This window comes from Coffea arabica, chromosome 7c, assembly GCF_036785885.1.
Source record: "Coffea arabica cultivar ET-39 chromosome 7c, Coffea Arabica ET-39 HiFi, whole genome shotgun sequence".
NCBI lineage: Eukaryota > Viridiplantae > Streptophyta > Magnoliopsida > Gentianales > Rubiaceae > Coffea > Coffea arabica.
Window position 1 is genome coordinate 11501168 of NC_092322.1, and position 19041 is coordinate 11520208.

The 19041-nt window shown below is 36.6% G+C and overlaps 2 protein-coding genes and 1 non-coding gene across 3 annotated transcripts; 2 read left to right on the forward strand and 1 right to left on the reverse strand.

Moving 5' to 3' along the window:
• Window positions 1–824: 824 nt before the first annotated feature.
• LOC113698800 (cyclin-dependent kinase C-1-like) lies at window positions 825–9318 on the forward strand. The gene is made up of 12 exons (XM_027218745.2): window positions 825–1172; window positions 3353–3434; window positions 3564–3654; window positions 3757–3786; window positions 3902–4011; window positions 4118–4190; window positions 4276–4396; window positions 4513–4630; window positions 7108–7247; window positions 7326–7383; window positions 7804–7874; window positions 8503–9318. The coding sequence occupies exons 1-12, from the start codon at window positions 1063–1065 to the stop codon at window positions 9035–9037; spliced, it is 1539 nt and encodes a 512-aa protein (XP_027074546.2). The 5' UTR covers window positions 825–1062; the 3' UTR covers window positions 9038–9318.
• Window positions 9319–10563: 1245 nt separating this feature from the next.
• On the reverse strand, window positions 10564–14944 carry LOC113698801 (probable mitochondrial adenine nucleotide transporter BTL3). The gene is made up of 4 exons (XM_027218747.2): window positions 13805–14944; window positions 12415–12718; window positions 11547–12014; window positions 10564–10935 (listed from the first exon to the last, which is right to left on the reverse strand). The coding sequence occupies exons 1-4, from the start codon at window positions 14317–14319 to the stop codon at window positions 10861–10863; spliced, it is 1362 nt and encodes a 453-aa protein (XP_027074548.2). The 5' UTR covers window positions 14320–14944; the 3' UTR covers window positions 10564–10860.
• A 3781-nt stretch (window positions 14945–18725) lies between these two features.
• TRNAE-UUC (transfer RNA glutamic acid (anticodon UUC)) lies at window positions 18726–18797 on the forward strand. The gene has a single exon. It is a non-coding gene; the product is annotated as a tRNA-Glu (tRNA).
• The last annotated feature ends 244 nt before the right edge of the window (window positions 18798–19041 follow it).

Below are 19041 nucleotides of genomic sequence, written 5' to 3' on the forward strand. Positions count from 1 at the left end.
GAGGCTAGGGATGCAATTCAATCGAACAGCTTGACTCGAACTCATGAATAGTTCAGTCAACTGCTTGACTTGGACTTGGTCAATGGCGAGTTCGAGCTACTCGACTAAAGTTTCGAGTCAATCTCGAATATGTATATTATATACTCGAGAGCTCGTTGAATTCTACCGAGCACTCGGTGTCACATTTAATTAATATATTATAAATAATTAAATTATCTTTTTAGGTTAATTATTTGCAATATTTATGACCCTAACAATTTGTTGAGCTCGAGTACTTGACCTTGATATCGAGTTTGTCAATTTCTTGAGCTTGATTGAGTCGAGTTTGAGACTTTCTAATATTACGTCGAGTCGAGCTCGAACTTTGTTCAAACAACTTGCTAGCTCGAGTTTGAGTACTGTTACTAGACATTGAATTTAAGCATGAGTACAGGGATACTTGAAATTAATTCGACTCACTAATTGAGGTGATAGATTGCTCGACTGAAACCAACAATTTCCCAAATTTAAGAGGAAATATTTACAATTGCTATATATTTATATTTTGTACAAATGATTCACCATATTAGTTTTACCATCTTCTAATTTGTAAAAAACTTTACAAATTATGGAGGAAGAACTAATCTACAAAGACTACAATTGTTCCTACCCTCTCTACCTCAAAACTAGCACTGTAACAATTGAAACAGCGATCCTTCAAAGGAGGGGGCGGGGGGGGGGGGGGGGTGGGGGGGGAGGAGGAAACAGACTTTCCAAAAAGATACCCCCAAATTTTACATAAATTTCAAAGAGACCCGAACCGTTTTAATGATACATGGGTCTACCCCTTCAATAGACACACATGCCGCCTTCCCCAAAATATCAACTACTACAGTTCTCGAATAGCTTCAGTCCCCAGCAAAAACATCCATGGCTTCCACCTGAATCATTAATCCTAATCCATCTCTCTTTTCTCATTCTCTGCATAAAAAATCGCCCTAATTGGCTTGGCATTGATAGAATATTTTGATTGAATAAATAAGTATAAAGCATAAGCGCCCCTCCCATTCAAGTATTATAAAGATGTCGGCGGCGGCTCCGGGGCAGCTGAATCTGGAGGAGTCGCCTTCATGGGGGTCTCGTAGCGTTGAATGCTTCGAGAAGCTTGAGCAAATTGGTGAAGGAACTTATGGGTTAGCTTCCTTTTTTTATTAAAAAAAAGAAAGATTGCGTCTTTTACTTATTATTTGGTTTTTTTTTTGAATTTCAAGAGTGAAAATTTACACGTCACGATTTCTTAGGTCGTATGGTGAATTTAGATTATTATTGTTTTGTGTAATTTTGAATTGCATTGTTAATTGATATGGTTGTTTACTTTTTCCTTGTTTTTTGGTTGGGGGGTTATATATCATATTGATATTTGGGAACTTGTTCTGTTGCCTTGTTTTATCTTTGGTCGAGTTTTTGTGCGTTAGTTTTTGGGTATTTTATTCATCTGTTGGGGAGTTACTAGTTTCTAGGGGCCATCCACGAATTTTCTTTAGCTATCTTAGAGGGTCACAGAGTATATAAATATCCAGTTATCTATGCATGAGAAAGTACCAGGCTGTCAATGCCAGATGAGACCAATGCTGTCCTATTCCATTTAGGACTGTATTAGAAGTTAACAGGTTTTTGTCATCAGAAAAGTTTGGAGATAATGAAGTTCTTTGTTAAATTGTTAATTTGTAGTAATCAAGAGTCAAAGATTAATTATCCAATGTTGTAACTCGCTAGACTTTGATTATGGAACAATAAGTAATCCAAAGCTGCAAAATTTGGTTTTGGTGATACTGTTCTTTTGTCTCTAGCCTTCATATATTGGTACATTTGGGATATTGGAAATTTTCTTGTTTCGTGTGCTGGGAACGGACACTATGGTTAATTCATAGTCGGTTGACATCTAATTGAATATTAAGATAACTAGCTATTTTGATGTATTGATTGATAATCCCATGCATATGTTGTTCATGAGATCCTAAGATTTTGGATGATTTCAACTTCACTCACTTGTCATAATTTATGATTGGATTCTTTGTTTAGCAAAGAGTTTCTGTAAGAAACTTGCTGCAAGTATCTTAATACTGATGTTTCAATTAAACTTTTCTGGACTAGTTGGTTGCCCAATCTCATAACATTTCCATACCTTCTCACAGTCAAAGAAATTCATCTTTAGATAATCTTTTTCCTCTTATAAAGTTGAAAGCAATGATATTATTGGCAAAGAGTTCTGAAGACTCAATATCATGTTCATTTTGCCGACTATAGGATCCCTTAGTGTGTTTAAGGAACTGAGAAATCCATCTTGAGCGACACAAGAGCAGCCTCAAAAAAAAGAACAGGAGAAAAAAAAAAGCCCTCCTTAAGCAAAAAAGGAAAAGAAGAAAACATGTCTTCCTAAGCCGAGAATACAGTGTAATCAGAAGTTTGTAAGCTTCCCTTCACTAATGGATCTTCTTCAAGGTGATCTTTTTCTTCTCTGAAGAGGGTATAGATATCCTTTGCCTAAAAGAAATGACATACCTGTTGTGGAGCCTTGACAAATCATGCTTCGTGAATATGATCAAACTATTTATGTTGGCATTATGCCCTAGTAATCGTTTAAGTTTTTCTACATACAATATCAACTGCTTTAATTTGGTAGTTGCACACTAATTATAAAATAATGCATCAGCTATCATTTTTTAAGAGTTTAATGTGGCTAGATTAACAAATTAACTTGGTATTCCTAATAGTTGATGGTATTGAAGCTGTCAGTTTGGATTTTCTTTCTAAAATTTTGCTAATTGAATTAAAGGCATTCAGATAGATATCAATTAGGATAAAGTTGAAATGTTTTCTTGTCTCTAGCAAGGTTTGAATGTTATGATTCATACCTACTTGATTGAAGGATGTGGTCATTGTGTTGATAGCTAAACAATTTTTTGAGCTCAGTATCTTGTTTTTGCAGTAAGGGTCATACAAAGCACACAACAATCTTCTTAAGTTAACTTAGCTTTATTCTTCATACTCCCCTATTTAGCAAAGAGGCAAAGTCTATTGTTTTTTGTGATCTATGAGCCAATGTGTTGGATGCATGATTATCATTTGTCGAATGCTATTAAGGTTATCAGATTAACTTCTGCTTTATCGTCTGTAGTGTTAACATCCTTGCTAACATCTGTCTAATGACTAAACGACTTGGTTGCACTAAAATTTTTGGCCTTTTTAGTTGTGTTTTGTTAGATTTGCTTTTGATGGTTGTAAAGGTTTCCTTCCTTCTCTTTTCTTTTCTTTTTATTTTATATTTTTTCTTTTTATTCCATGATTTTTCTTTTGCCTCTCAAATTTCCAGCCAAGTATATATGGCCAAAGAAAGAAAAACTGGAGAAGTTGTTGCGTTAAAGAAGATACGCATGGACAATGAAAAAGAAGGGGTATTGTTATTTTAGTCAGTTTCTTATTTTCTTTAGCTTATGTCATTTTAATTTCCTTAGCGGATTAATGGATATGCCTCCTCTTTTCAGAACGCTAACGACTAAATTCTGATTTTTTTTTTCTTGCAGTTCCCTATAACTGCCATTCGTGAAATAAAAATTCTAAAGAAGCTGCAGCATGAAAATGTTATTAAACTGAAAGAGATTGTGACCTCTCCTGGTACTCATCCTTCTCCATATGTTCAGAGTGGTTATTTAATTCATAAACATCGAACATTTACCATATGTTTTGTTGTCTTACGTATAACAAACTCTTTTTCAGGTCGCGAGGCAGATGAGCAAGTGAATCATGGTAACTAGACGTGCAGAAAATTTTCAAGTTTGTGTTTCCTGTTTCTGTGAGAATTCAATGACCCTAAACTCCCAAATACTGAAATCGCATATGGTATTTTATTTTTGAAATGCAGAAGGTAATAGATACAAAGGCAGCATTTACATGGTTTTTGAGTATATGGACCATGACTTGACGGGACTTGCTGATCGTCCTGGACTGAGATTTACAATTCCACAAATCAAAGTATGTAACCTTGGACAAGGAGGATTTACTCTTTGTAATGAGCATCTGTCACTTTTTTTTTGTCAATCCATCACTTAGCATTGTTCTAATAATATGTTTTTCTTAGTGTTATATGAAGCAGCTGCTTACTGGCCTTCATTACTGTCATCTCAATCACGTGCTTCACAGAGATATCAAAGGTTAACCTTTTTATTCTTTTCTAAACATATTATCTAGGATTTCAGGTGTGCATATGATGCTATGTTCTGTTTTTGGGTTTGGCAGGCTCCAATCTGCTCATAGATAATAAGGGAAACCTGAAGCTAGCAGATTTTGGGCTAGCACGATCATTCTCCAATGATCACAATGCCAATCTCACAAATCGAGTAATTACTCTCTGGTACAGGTAATTAGACCAAATAGCAGTCGAAGGATGATGATTTTCCTTATAGCTGGACCATGTCTTTGATATTATAACTTGATTTTCAATTAAGAAAATTTATTCTTCTATGTATTGAGCAGACCTCCAGAGTTGCTTCTTGGAGCTACGAAGTATGATTCAGCAGTAGACATGTGGTCCGTTGGCTGTATTTTTGCTGAACTTTTGCATGGAAAACCAATCTTACCTGGAAAAAATGAGGTTAGGCATACACCTCGAGTTGTTGTACTCTTTTTTTGGCCATTTTTTCATTATATTTTCTTTAAGAAAAAATCTGTCTTATCTTACTTTTTGAATTGTATTGTCATATCTTATTTATCTGTCAAGAAATTTTGGAAGAGTTAAGGAGATGGTGTTTTGTCTTTTTCTTACAATTGCTTCATGAAACGAAAGAAAAACTGTCTTATCTTACTTTTTGAATTGTCATATCTTATTTATCTGTTAAGGAATTTTGGAAGAGTCAAAGTAGATGGTGTTTTGTCTTTTTCTTACAATTGCTTCATGAAACGAACTTGGATGATTGTCATGATTATTTATTAGATTGGTTCAATTTGTATACACTAGGAGAAAGAATAGGGAGCATTGTTGGCTTTTGGAGCATCCCAAAAGCTTTTTACTTAATAATTATCCCATGTTGAAAGCTTTTTACTTCCATTTAACTTTTTTAGCACATCAAAATCCTGCTAAAAGTTGGTTGCATCTTTAAGGGCTGAGTCATCTGTCATATAATCTTCTGTGTACCTATAAGAATGAAACCTGATCTTTACCATACCAAGATCTTTGAATGCCACGAAATAGTGCTCAAGCTTGGAAACCCAGCACTCATTATGCTGTCTAAGCATGGAATCCCAAGCAATTATCTGATGGTACACTTCAGAGTTGCATGAACTGGTTGAGGCAAATGCTGTTTGGCCCTTTACTATGCCCTTTCTTCAGATTGCTTTTGTGAACTACTAATTGCAACAATACTGTTTGAATGAGTTCAGGATTACAGTTTTTGTAAGGGATTTGGCAATGAGTTTTTTTTTTTGCGAAGTTTTCGCGTACAAGTTTTTTTAACAGCTTTAGCTACAGTAACATCAAAAAACTTCTTAAAGATTTTAAAATACGCACCTCAAAATACCCAAAAACACACGAAAAATTTCCCTTCTTTCCTTTCTTCTTCTTCCTCACCCACCTCCTTTTTTTTTCTTCCTTTCTTCTCTCTCTCCTCCCTCCCTCTCCTCCTCCCCTTATCTTCCCCTTTTCCGCTCCCCCTTCCCTTCTCCCCCTCCCTCTCCCTCTCCCCAGCATGACCCTGGTCGCATGACCTGGTTGCGCGACCAGGGTCGCCCAGCTGGCAGTGGGGAGGGAGGGAGAAGGAGATCAATGGTGTGGGGGAGAAGATGAGGAGAAAAAAGAAAAGGGAAAAAAAGGAAAATTTTTTGTTTGGTTAAAAAGGAAAGTTTTTACACACCTCAAAAAGTTTTTCTACAAATTCTACGGTAAAGTTTTATACAAACACCTAAAAAACTCACTTGCCAAAAGGTGCCATAATAAATTCTCCTTCTCTCAAACTGAAGGACTTATCAAATCGTGGGAAATGACATGATAGTTCAAAGTGGCAATGTAAGATAAAAAGGAAAATCAGGAGAAAAATGCATTTGACTGAACTTTTTACTGAATAGTTTGTCTACTGGGATAATAGAAGTTTCTCTAAATCTGTATCCATATAGTTTCACAAATCACGTTATTAGTTCCTGTGTGAACCTCTTAGCAAGTGGATTTTTTCTTCTTTTACAGCTAAATCAATTAATTGATTTAGTTCTTTCATAAACTATGATTTTTGAACTATCTGGGAGACACCAATCAAGTGATCTCTAAGCTGCTCTGTGTATACATAATGTAGTTTTACTACACCTGAAGCTAGCTTCTTGGTTATGCTTTATTTGGTTTGGTCTTAGCTATTATAATGTATGTGCTTATTGTTATTGGAATGCACCCATCAGAAAGGAGGAATTGATCTCCTAGTTATCAAGACAAGTCAAATTGGACTATTGTTAACCATGTAAAGTTCAAATGTAATCCTTCTCATTTTTATGGAGGAGAGCATTTAAAATTGTCATCTCTCCCTTACTCCATTTCTTTGAGGGTTTGCTGGATAGGAGAGATGGGGTGCACCTGGGGTAGGAGATCATGTTATAAAGAGGCTCGTAATAGTTTTAGTTGCTTAACCTAACTGATGGTTCACTAGTTTCGATGCACATTTCCTGTGTTACATTGTAGAGTTGGCATGGAGAAGTGCTATGAAGCCTTGATCACTCCATTGTATTTCGGTTGAGCAACTATGTAATTGGTTGCATATTGCAGGTAGACACTTAGGCTTTAGAAAAAGACAAAAATATACTCTTCTTTAAAAGATTCTCTGATTATTTGGAGAAAAAGTAGTATGACTCCAGATTAGTATCACTACCAACGTACAATAAGTTAGAAGGCCACTGCTTCTAAGTTGAGAATAGTTTCACTATTTATTTTGGACACAAACAGGAGATTTTTCCTTGGTGTAATTGCTTCAAACTTATCAGAGTAATAAATGGTTTGAAGCATTTGGTCTCTTCCTGCTTACTTTTTTTCTTTTTTCTGTTTCATGGGTTGAAGGGAGCTTATTTCTGTCTTCTGTTTTTAATTTTTAATTGCAGCCTGAACAATTGAACAAGATCTTTGAACTCTGTGGTACCCCTGATGAGATTAATTGGCCTGGTGTTTCCAAGATTCCCTGGTATAACAAGTTCAAACCAGCAAGGCCAATGAAGAGGCGAATTAAGGAGGTCTTTAGACAGTTAAGGAAACAGTTTTATAATTTTCTGACTATTACTATTTTAAATTGCAGTGCATGTTTGACATTTTGCTTGTGCAGTTTTGACTCCCATGCTTTGGAGCTACTGGATAAGATGCTGTGTCTAGATCCTTCCAAGGTATCTCTCCCAAATGATATGTTTGATTTAGGAAGTGGAATAAAAAATAATTAACTGTTTAGCTTCTGTAACACTAGTTGCAGTAATAGTTCCAATCGTTTTTCTAGGACAATGAATCTTGCTTGTGAGAGATAGCATAGTGCAGCACTAGTGCTCAAAAAACCTTACAAAAAAAGGACTGCAAACCTCACGAGTAGCATTTTTGGCAGTTCCTTTGCCCAAAAATCATTTCTAAAAAGTTTGAGCGTTTGTGGATGGACATTAACTCACTGGCATTTGCATGTTGAAATATGGGCGTCTTTTGTAAATCTTCTTGTGTTTCCTAGATCTGATTCTTAAATTATCTGCTTAGCTATGCTAATGTATTTTCTCTTAAACTTGTACTGTTCTTTGATGTTACTTCTGCCTGAACCTTTTTAGAGAATATCAGCACAGGAGGCACTGGTTGCTGAGTATTTCTTTGTGGACCCGCGGCCATGTGATCCAAGGAGGTATGTCCTATGAGCTGTCACATAAAGTTAGCAATATAACCATTTGAAAACACCCATTAGCCAAATAAAGGCTTTTGAGATCCGGTTGTTTGAGGATCATATGCATTGTTTATTCTAAACTGAAACACATTTTGCTCAAAAATAGGAAGACAGGAAGTAGAAAGTAAATTGGGTAGTAATGGTGCATTATACTTATTTGATCAGGGAAGAGGAGTCAAAGGGGTTATGCAAGCTATCTGCCCTACCTTTTCCTCTTCTTCCTGCCTCTGAAGATTTTGGAAGATGAAGAGTGAGTGGACCCTTGTCATTTTATGAATTAAGAAATATAAAGTACTAGTAAAAATAGGGGTTACAGCATGAAGGTGAAAATTTTTTAATCTCCTAACTTAGGATTGCACCCTGCTTTCTTCTCCTTGGGAGTCAATTCCACTGACCAAACATAAATGGGTAGATATATATTGTTTCAATGTGAAACACGCTTGTATCCAACCACCTTCTTGCCAGAATTAATTATATCTATGTGGTCTCATGCTAGTTTCAAAGAAACTTCTTGGTGATTACAGTATCCAATTCCACTAGATTTCCATCCTTAGTCATGTGAAAAGCTGTTTTCATCTCTTCATTGCAGTTTGCCAAAGTATGAATCCTCACATGAGTTCCAGACAAAGAAGAAAAGACAACAGCAACGACAAAATGAAGAAATGGCCAAAAGACAGAAGGTGCAACATCCACATCAACATGCTCGCCTGCCTCCTATCCAACAATCTGGGCAAGCAAATCCTCAACATTGGGCTGGACCAAATCATCCTATGAATCCATCCCAACCGCCACTATCATCGGGACCCAGTCATCATCAGTATGGGAAGCAGCATGGTCCTCCGGGAGGCCCTAGTCGATACCCTTCTGGCGGAAACCCTAGCAGTGGCTTTTATCCAGATCGTGGGGGCCAAGGAGGAAGTTATGGCAGTGGTGCATATCCAGCCCAGGGAAGAGGACCACCGTACCCTGGAAGCAGTTTGCCTCCGGCTGCTCAACGAGGAGCTGCCAGTGGATATGGTGCTCCTCCTAATTACTCCCAAAGTAATCAGTATGGAGGCTCTGGTGCTGGCAGACCCAATTCCATGGCTGGTAACCGGAACCAGCAGTATGGTTGGCAGCAATAGAGTTGTAGATCAAAGTAGGAGCTGGATATCGGGGAGTCAGTAGAGTTGCCAGCAAAGGTAAAGATTGCACATGACTGCAGCCAGAGGTTTCTCATAAGAGGTATGGCTGATTAAGTCAAGATCCTGTACAGTACAGATGCTGTTTCATTGAGAGTTAATTTTTTTTTTTTATTGAAACTGGTTGAAGGAGTCTCTTCATCAATCAAAGGTACAAAATTTTGTTGGTTAGACATTTTGGAGTATGATTTTTCCTTTGGAATAACAGATGAAGCCCTTTTTTATTTTTTATTTTTTAATTTTTGTCTAGATGTTCTTGTGTTTTTCACTTAAAGAATCAAATCATAACCATCTTTAATGTTATGATTTGCTTGCATCTCATTCCTACATGGGATTCCTCCACATTGGGAGTTCTGTCATTTTCCTCCTCCAAATTGTTTGGAAAGCAATTATGTCTGCAAGTTATAAAGAAGTCGTACATCCTCTTTGTAAAACTAGTATGGAAACCTTAAAAGCTAGTAAAAGAGCAAAGGAAAAAGGAAAGCAGAAATCGAGCAGGAAAAGGACAGGCTGAAAGGAGTTCTAGTGTACTACTAATCCTAGAATTAGGAACAATAAATGAATGATGAAGATGATCTTGGAGGATTCGGTGAACCCTTTTTATGCGACCAATGCTGTTACTTTTTATACAGTTTGGATGACAAAAAACTAACAAAACAAATAAGAAATCAGAAATGAATTAATAGGTTTGTTATATCCTTTCTATTGATACAAAATGAACATAAGTTTTTTTTTTTTTTTGGGGGGGGGGGGGGGGGGGGGGTTAATCTGAGCTTATCCAGTGTTTGACTTGATTTAGTGTATGATCATGTTTTCACTAAAAAATATATTTCAGTTTACGAATAATACTTCATAAAACTGCATGTTGTCTTACAAATAAATGATGGTTCAAACAAAAACACACACACACGCACGCACGCACAAATGCTACCACATTTCCTGATTAATTTGTAGGACTCTCACATTCTAACTGCATGTTGTGCTTAATGTCACTTTTATGTTTTCATTGCTCTCGCATTCTATTCTTGCCCTCGTACTTTTCACTTTTTTTTTGCTTTATAGAAGCTACTTTCTCAGCTTTATCAACGTCTTTAATTTTTTTCTTGCAAAGAGCAGTAAGTTGGATTAGAACTGACGCAAAACAATTGGTCTGATGTAGTATACTGGATATTGTTTTTCTTTCTTTCTTATATTCTCCCGACTGCTTATCACACGTATTCTTTCATCAAATTAATGATTGTTGCTTAAGAGAACGAGATACACTTCAGTTTCGAGAAATTAACACAAAAATTTTAAGACACCAATGAATTTCCTTTCCTTCTTTGGTAGTCGCATTAGGATCAGAAGATGATCATGGAGAAGATTCTTTACGAAAATAGACATTAAGGCATGGTATAACTCCTGAATTTACCAGGAAGTGAAAGACAGGTAACACAGGTCATTTTAGCTCCAGGATGCATCATTCAGTCTAGTGAAATCCAAATCTTCAGCCAAAAATGCACAATGTCCACTAACACAAATGAGGAAGATAGCATCCCTCTTTTTTCCCACCTTGACAAATGTAAAATGAAAGATACAAAGGCAGACAAATGAAAACGCCCCTGTAGCTGTGCGTTTGATAGAAGTGTATAAATTTGGAAGTCTTTCCTCCACCTAACTAATAAGAGCACAAGAAGTATCATGATCCAGGGCCTTTATGAAAGACATGGGCTCTAGCCAGCAATCAGCATCAACTTCCGCAAGATTATTATTAGGAGGATTAACTTTTACGTTAACTCCACCTCGAGAACTATCTTCATGAACTCATAAACAAAATAGCTTATCGCTGCTGATGGCAGAACCTGAATGTTAAAGACATAAACTACATCTATCAGCCAGTCAATAAGCAGAACCAGTAGATTACAATTCCAAGACAGACAGAGGCATATGCATGAGATACTAATCATAGCGAAATAACAGATCAAGCTCAAAACTATTTTGACAAGTGGATGGAAACCAAGCAACAGCTGTGTAAAAACTACAAGTAATTGATAGATTAGCTGGGTGTTTCAAAAGTCAAGCACAATCAAGTTGGGGAATCAACTTGACTGCATGGATGATGCACTGCCTCAGTTTATCAACATTCAATCAGAAAATCTAGAATCTTCCTGTGCAGCTTAACAATAGCAAACTATTTGATTACATTCATCTGGGTATTACTATTCTATATATTTGTGAAGTATGCTACGATCCTAATGCCTCATTTAGCATGGGATTAAAACTCCGCAATTTGCTTAATGGTTTAAATTAACCATGAAAAATGACCACATTCAGTTGGGAACAAAAATAAACTCTTGAACCTACTATAGCCACTAACTTTTACGTGCATCTTAACATCAATCTTTATCATCTACATTACATATTTGTAATACTGCCTAAACAGTAGAATTGAAGCAAGAAGTACAACAGTTACCTGTAGCAAGCTAGGAATCAGCCCCGCATAAAGTGCAGGAATACCACCTTGCTCTACCATCTTCATGCAAGTTCCCAAAGCACTCATTTTTGTAGCTCGAACCTGCATCTGAAGCTGTCTTCTAACTACTTCAAAAGGGTAGGTAGCAGCTTCAGAACAAGCACCAGCAATCGCCCCATATATTAGTGTCCTCACAGGACCCAACTCCAGTTGTTCTAAAGCATTCAATTCTTCACCTTGTTGTTTCATATGTTGAAGCCGTTTCCGACCTTCTGGTGAATGCAGATAAGCAGATTTTAATATGTCATAAACTCCATAGAAAACAGCGCCTGAAGGAGCCATGCTTACGATGGACGGAAGTAATCCCTTGTAAAGAGAAAAAAACCCCTCAGTCTGGATCATGTGACGAAAAGCACCAATTACACCGCCCAAGGCTTCCCCTCCAGGAGCTACCATTACAGTCCTGATCTGTGAAAGAGAAGAACATTGAATCATGTGCAGAGAGTGGCATAAATTGGAGAAAAGCTATTAGAAGTACTTTTGCTGCTTAGCATAAGTGCCATAATCAAATTATAATAACCACGTAGGAAGAATTCAGACTTTGGCTACCACATGGAAATTGTTTACATGGTAGATATCGTTTAAGGCCCCAATTACTGCCTCTAAATATCTTCAACAACTCATAACCACAGCAGTGAAGTATGTCCAGATAAGAGTCGATACAGAATTCGGACCTTGAGGTATGCCTACTGAAATTACTAGTCTAATGTCTTCATGTTCACAGCACTAGTTGGTGTTAACAGAGAGATAACATTACTTTCATTTTGATACGTACAGCAAATTCCCAGAATGCTAAAATGCAACTTACAGTGTCCATAGGTATGCAGAGCACAGTAGCAGTGATTCCAGCAGCAGCACCAGCAACAAACCTTTCAAAATGTGTTGTCTCCTCATTACCAGACATTCTAAGCAACTGATTTCTGTAAGTATCATAAGCATAAAAGTTGACAGCCTTAAAGGGAGCTGTCCGCAAGATGTTAACAAAATTTCCTTTCCAGAATCCTTTCAGCCCTTGAGTGGCAGCAATAGTTTTGATCAGCTCAAATAGATTTTTCTGTTCACCACGAACTATGTATTCCAGCTTTAGTCTCTCAAGTGGTGCCACAAAAGTTCTGATATATCAGAGCAGAAGAGCAAAGAAATGAATTCATAACTAGGTAAACGAATGATCCACTAAACTAAAAAGGACAAAATACATGAAGGGCTACAGAATGATTCAAAAGAAAGGACTGCTTGGTGACAACTCGCTTATGGTTCTACGGAAATTTCAAAGAGTTGAGTACCTAAGACTAAGAGCTCACTTTACAGACCTTTCACAATATCAGACTGGAATAACATGGACAAGAAAGCAGAGAGGAGAAAAGGCTTGAAATCTAAACTAGGTGTCCAACTTGAACCGGTGCAAGACTTGGCAGCTTTCAGATCCTAGGTGAACACCACCAATAATGCCATGGTCAAATTTATGCATAATAACTATAATCCTAGATTGTTGAAACTTCACATTTGGGTCATCCAAACTAATCTTTGGACACACAACTAACAAAGTTCAAGGATTTGAATTTTATACATGTATCTGGCAAATGATATAAGTTCATTAAGCTATGTCAAACAGAACAGCATCTGTTTAAAAGTCGCAAACTTTATGCTGTCAAACAGACGCAACAGAGCCAATCAAATGCTAAACTACTTAAAACTGATCATGAATCAATGCCAAATTAACTAGTAGACAATTTAACCGAGAGTACGCACTAGGTAAATCCAGCCTTGTGCAATAACCTGCCAACCACACTGAGGGGTACGATGCACTAGGTAAGCCCTGTGCGACGGGCGGATGTTCCAAGAGACGTTTGAACCTGGGTTGGCAGAAAGATGACACCAACTCTACCATTTTGGCCAATTAACCCCTTTTATCCTTAAATCCTTCGTAAAACAATACCCACACAAAAATGTAGAAGATAATATACATATTACACCAAAAAAAATTGCATTCTTTATTGGTTCAACAGAAAATTGCATCAAATTCAATCACAATCAATTCAAAGAAAATTTATAGCTGCCATGTGAACAATTAATAAAAGAAAAGTGACAGAATTTACGGAGTCCAGCATTTGAGCTAAGCCGTATGAGAAAAAATTCAGAATTGTAAATCTATACCCTGTAACAGAAAAAGAGAAAGGATGGGGGAAGAAAAAGTTCACCTAGAAACCATAGCAGCCACAGCACCAGCCCAAAGATGCTTAACAGTATTCAAAGCCTTTCCTTTTACTTCTCTCACCTTAGATTCGCCTTCTTTTTTCTTCTCACCTTCTTCAAACGCCGGCGTTTCACACTCCACACTCTTGCCTGCATCTTGCAACAAGACCTCACCAATCCCTTCTCCACCTTCACCTCCCTTCACAGTCGAAAGCGTCACTGACAAAAACCTCCCGCTTCCGCTGCCGCCACAAGCAACGATCCCTCTCCGGCGACTCCTCCTCCTACTCCTCCTATCACCACTACATGAAACTCCGACCAGACTAAGAGAATTCGACGAATTGTTCGGATTCACTAATGAAACAAATGATGACGGAATCGAAGGTTCCAAAAATAATCCACCACCGATAAAACCATTCAAATGCAGCGAAAAATCGTGGGCTTCAGCTAAATACTGTACTTGTTTTGATTCTAATGAGTTCGCTACTAAATTCTTGAGCCAAACTTCCAAATTAGTCATTCCCCAAGAAGAAAAAGCTAAAAAAAAAAAAAAAAAAAAACTGTATCTTTCTATATCTTTTCTTTCTTTATTATCTTGAATATCAAATGGGAGTTCAGGAAATGTTATCTGGGGTTAAAATCTAGCCGGGTTTATGTTGGGTGACTAGAATCCACAAGGGATGGAAAATAAAAAAAATAATTAAAAACTGTATCTTTCTTTATCTTTTCTTTGTCTTCAAGAAATGGTATCTGAGGTGAAAATCTAGCTGGGTTTTGTGAGTTGGGTGACTAGTATTTATGAGGGACGGATTGAGGCTTGAAGGAGAAGAGAGGAATGGAATAAAAGGGCGAAGGCGAATAATGGAAACTGGAATGGGAATAGGAATATGGGAATCAGAAATGAGAGGGATGCGCTGAATAATGGAGGAATGAGAGAAGAAAAGAGGGCAGGCAAAGGCACCATTAGTAGCCGGGAATGGGAACTTGCATCGCCCAGCAGGTCACCCTGCGGGCGATGCATTTTCTTGACGCCTGAGAAAGTCCCCTGAGAAAGGAAAGTGGCAGTTCCCAAATATTCGCGAGTACTTTGGTTTTGGTTTAGCTTTTTCAAGATAATTTTTGTTGCCAGGATGCCTTGTTTTGTTTTGTTTGGAAAGGATATTTACAGATATAATACAGCAAAATACAAATTCCAAAGCAAGCAAAAAAAAAAACACCAAAGCTGTGCCTTTCTTCCACAGAAGAGGCAGAATTCCTCCCCCCATTTTTTTTTCTCTGAGTTGCAGGAATTTAAGCACAGTCAATTTTTTTTGTTCAAACAAAGAAATCAAGTCCAAAAGGTAAAGTTTAGCATGTGAATTTTTTTTTTTTTTGTGAGCAGAGTTTTAAGAATCCATCCCTGATCACTTGAGAATACACTAAAATGCAAAAAAAAAAATGATTTGTTTGTTTAGGTAGAAACTTTAACTTTGATTCATTCTCCAAAAAATTCATTAACTCAATACATGATAGATTTCTGAAAAAAAAATTTTAGTGATGTAGACAAATGTACACTCTCCATAATGATCTTCTCTTAGCCAATGGATCTCAGGTTGCTCCTTTTTTTTGTGGCTCTTAATTAATAGAAAAAATATATGATTTTTTTTGGGGAGACATGGGTTGATGAACCTTTTGCTTGTAAATTCCATCCGGGGAAAAAAAAAAATTCTTGCTTGTGCATAAAACTAATGAACATAGAATTTCAAAAATTAATTTTTCAAATACAATAAAATTTTTTAAAACTACTTTAAAAGGTAATCTAAAAATTAGTTTTAATTTTTTAAAATTTAAAAAAATATCTCAAAATATATTCTAGAAACTCTTCTACTCTTAAATATCTTAAAATATTTTTTAAAAATATCTCAAAATATAATCTAAAAACTTTGCTACAGAGAAAAATCCCCTTAAAAAATCCTTCTTTTAATCCTTCTTCTCAAAAATTTTGTATGTTAACGAAATGGACACCCCTTAGAAAAATCCTTCTTTTATTTTATGTTTTGATTCTTGGAGTTAATTTTCATATATTGCTTAGTTGTTGTCTCACTCTTGTGACAGTAAGAATTAACTGGCCAATGTGCAACCAGAGAGAATAGGGAATAAGAGAATATGCCCCGTGTTGAAATTTGAAAAGTTCAACTTGGCCCTTGCCTTTGTATTCTATCCTAATAGCGGAATATATATGTGATTAGATATATCCTCCAATATAGTCTATAGTAAATCGAGGGGAAGATAAAAGTAAGAGAAAATTTTTACATGGCGTCTCCAAACGTGAAAAAGGGTAAAGATTCAAATTGTTCTTTTTGTTTGTTACAACTTCTTTTTAGTTTAAAGTTACTTACCATTGTTCAAGAATATAGAACTAAAATAGTCTGTTTTTTCTTTCTTTTTTTTATTTTCAGTGTGCCTGCGCATGATATAATTTTCTCGTAATTCCTTGTTTCTTCACTTAAATTCATTGATAGAAATCCATTGAGCACAAGCAAATTTTACTATTTATAAGTAATATGCATGCCGCTTCTCTCGAAGTTGCAGGGATTTGGGGCAGGAACGGTTGCAGGAAGCAATCGTTTCGAAACGTTGATGGCCAAGATTTAGCAAAAAAAAAAAAAAGTAAGATTCAGATTTCATTTTATACATCATTTTTCATACTATGTGTAGGGTCTACAAAATTTTATTTTATAATTACACGTTGTATAAAATGAGTTACATCGTATGCAAACTGAGTTACATCGTATGCAAATCCAAGCTGATAGGCTATGTTCCTACCCCAAATCCAAGTTCCTGTCGACTGTTCCTACCCCAAATCCAAGCTGATAGGCTATGTTGTCATAGTTCCTTAAAAGAGAGTTGTCTATCAATTTTAGACAAAAATGCTGCAAATGATGAAAATTGAGGGGGTATTCAACATACGAGGACTTTTAAACTATATATTTGCACTAGGGTTTAATTACTGAAATAAATTTTAGTACTATCCCTAGATTTGCAGTAAATTAATTCATGTAATTAGAGGAGTAAAAACGACAATAAGGCTTTTTTATTTTCTTTTTCTTTTTCTTTTTTCATGCACAGAAGTTGTCAAGTAGGGGATCGAGGAGTTAGGCAGCAGAGCAGTTGGGTAGAAGAATAGATAGGGAGTCAGACAGTCTCTCCCTTTCACAAATATTATTATTAGTTTCTTTAAAAGGCGTACTTGGGCTTTCCTTGGGTATTACTACTACTAGTGTTTCTGTCACGAGAAGAATGTGCAAAATTTATTTACTCCAAATCCTCAAGTGTTTTGTCCAAGAATTCTTATCATAGTATTCTTTCCACACCCAAATCTCAACACCCCCATTAACCCCGTAATCAACATATTGTAGAAAGACAACCTTTGTAGGTCCAAAGAACAATAGAGTATGGTCCAATTCATCCTCATCGGAGGAGACAATTCTGCAAGGAATCAAAGTCATTTGATGTAGTTGCCATCAACATGTTCAACCACCAACCAGAGTTAGATTGCCCAAGAACTCCAATCCACATAGACAGCCATCATATAAACAGTAAAATCTCTCGAGAGATGACTAACAGGTTACCGAGAATTGTTTGTCAAACTAATAAATAAATCACAACAACTGAGCCCTTTTGATTCATGATATGAAACTTTCACAGCCTTATAATCCTCTCTCGAGGGATCAAAGTAAAACCCTACAAAAGGGATGTAAAGCAGGGCTGGAGAGATGCATGGAAGATGGTTCTTGTATGGAGCAACATTGCTTCCAAAAACATAAAACTTGATTGGATGATCCAACCATCTGAATCCATGTGCTTTTCGGCCAGCTTTAATTGCTGGGCTGAACTTGTAATGTGCAACTTTTCAAACATGACAAGTTTTTTAGGACTCCTGGTAGACTTGTGTTGTTGCAGATGAGATTGGACGAAGCCATGACTTGAGAGATGAGGCCATGGCACAATTTACATACACGACACAAATCGAACGAGAGATTTAACTGGTAATCAACAGAAACTTCATAGATGATAACGTCCGGCAAGAAAGCGTCTGAATTTTCTGCAGACTCCATCACCAAGAAATGTTGAGATAATCGACTATATTGAAAGTACGTCAAATTCATGTTCTTGTAGGTTTCCTACCTGTTGCAAGAAAGCTGAACTAGGCAACGTTATGATTATCTTTCTACGGTTTTATTCACTATTGCTTTTTGTTCAATTTTCCTCTTCCATTTAATTTTCTCTCTTTTAATTAGTTTTGTTTTACAATGGCAATATTAGCACTCTTATCTTTTGTCAGTGAGACTATTTTGGCACTTGATTCCCTTTGTAATTAGTAATTTTGGGACTATATGGAAGAAGAAGAAGAAGAAGAAGTTGAGGATCAGAATGAGAAATTTTGTCATGAATAACAATAATGTATTGAAACCAAGCTTTCCAATAAATAGTAGCTGTCTTTGACAAATCATATGAGGCTAAAATGTTATTCTCCAAACATTCCTCTCTTTGTCTTGTGCTCCGGATCATACAAAACCATCACAATCGTTCCCCTCAGCCAAAAACTTTCTACTTTGTTGTCATCACCACGGATTTAACTAGAAGATAAAAAGTGTAGCATCGAAATTCTCCGAAATTGTAAACCTCTTTTTCCAACAATTCTCTTCATATTATCAAAAGGCAAAAGATAAAGGAAATTATCAGCACCCCACTAGGCACTAGTTGTTTGTAACCGATTATGAAAAGAGAGGCATCCATTATCAATATTAAGTGTTCTTGAATTTCTTGTTTGGACTCATGATACATCGACTGCATGCGAAAAAATGGCATGCAAGTTTAGTCCAATATTGTCATAGCCACTCAGGAATGGAATTCATACATAAGTTACCAAAACCAGCACATCAATCCGTTGTCGTCCAGCGGTTAGGATATCTGGCTTTCACTCCGGAGACCCGGGTTCGATTCCCGGCAACGGAATTATCTTTCCGTTTTGTCCTGCCGCCTAATGGTCCTAATCCAAGAAGGAAAAGAGACGGAAAAAACCTGCTTTTCCTCTCCATAGTCATATTATTTTATTTCTCACCAGATTCGATTCCCGGCAACAGAATTAAAGTTTTCTTGTTTTGTCCTGCCACCTAATGGTCCTAATCCAAAAGGGAAAAGAGATGGAAAAAGCCTCTGCTTTTCCTCTCCATAGTCATATTATTTTTATTTCTCACCA

Excerpts from the sequence above, each read along its gene's own strand:
- LOC113698801 (XM_027218747.2), bottom strand. The coding sequence starts at position 14,319 with ATGACTAATTTGGAAGTTTGGCTCAAGAATTTAGTAGCGAACTCATTA. Across the intron at positions 12,015-12,414 it reads TCTGCATACCTATGGACACT|ATCAGGACTGTAATGGTAGC; the intron begins GTAAGTTGCATT and ends TCTCTTTCACAG. Across the intron at positions 10,936-11,546 it reads TGATTCCTAGCTTGCTACAG|GTTCTGCCATCAGCAGCGAT; the intron begins GTAACTGTTGTA and ends TTTAACATTCAG.
- LOC113698800 (XM_027218745.2), top strand. The coding sequence starts at position 1,063 with ATGTCGGCGGCGGCTCCGGGGCAGCTGAATCTGGAGGAGTCGCCTTCA. Across the intron at positions 1,173-3,352 it reads ATTGGTGAAGGAACTTATGG|CCAAGTATATATGGCCAAAG; the intron begins GTTAGCTTCCTT and ends TCAAATTTCCAG. Across the intron at positions 7,248-7,325 it reads ATTAAGGAGGTCTTTAGACA|TTTTGACTCCCATGCTTTGG; the intron begins GTTAAGGAAACA and ends TTGCTTGTGCAG.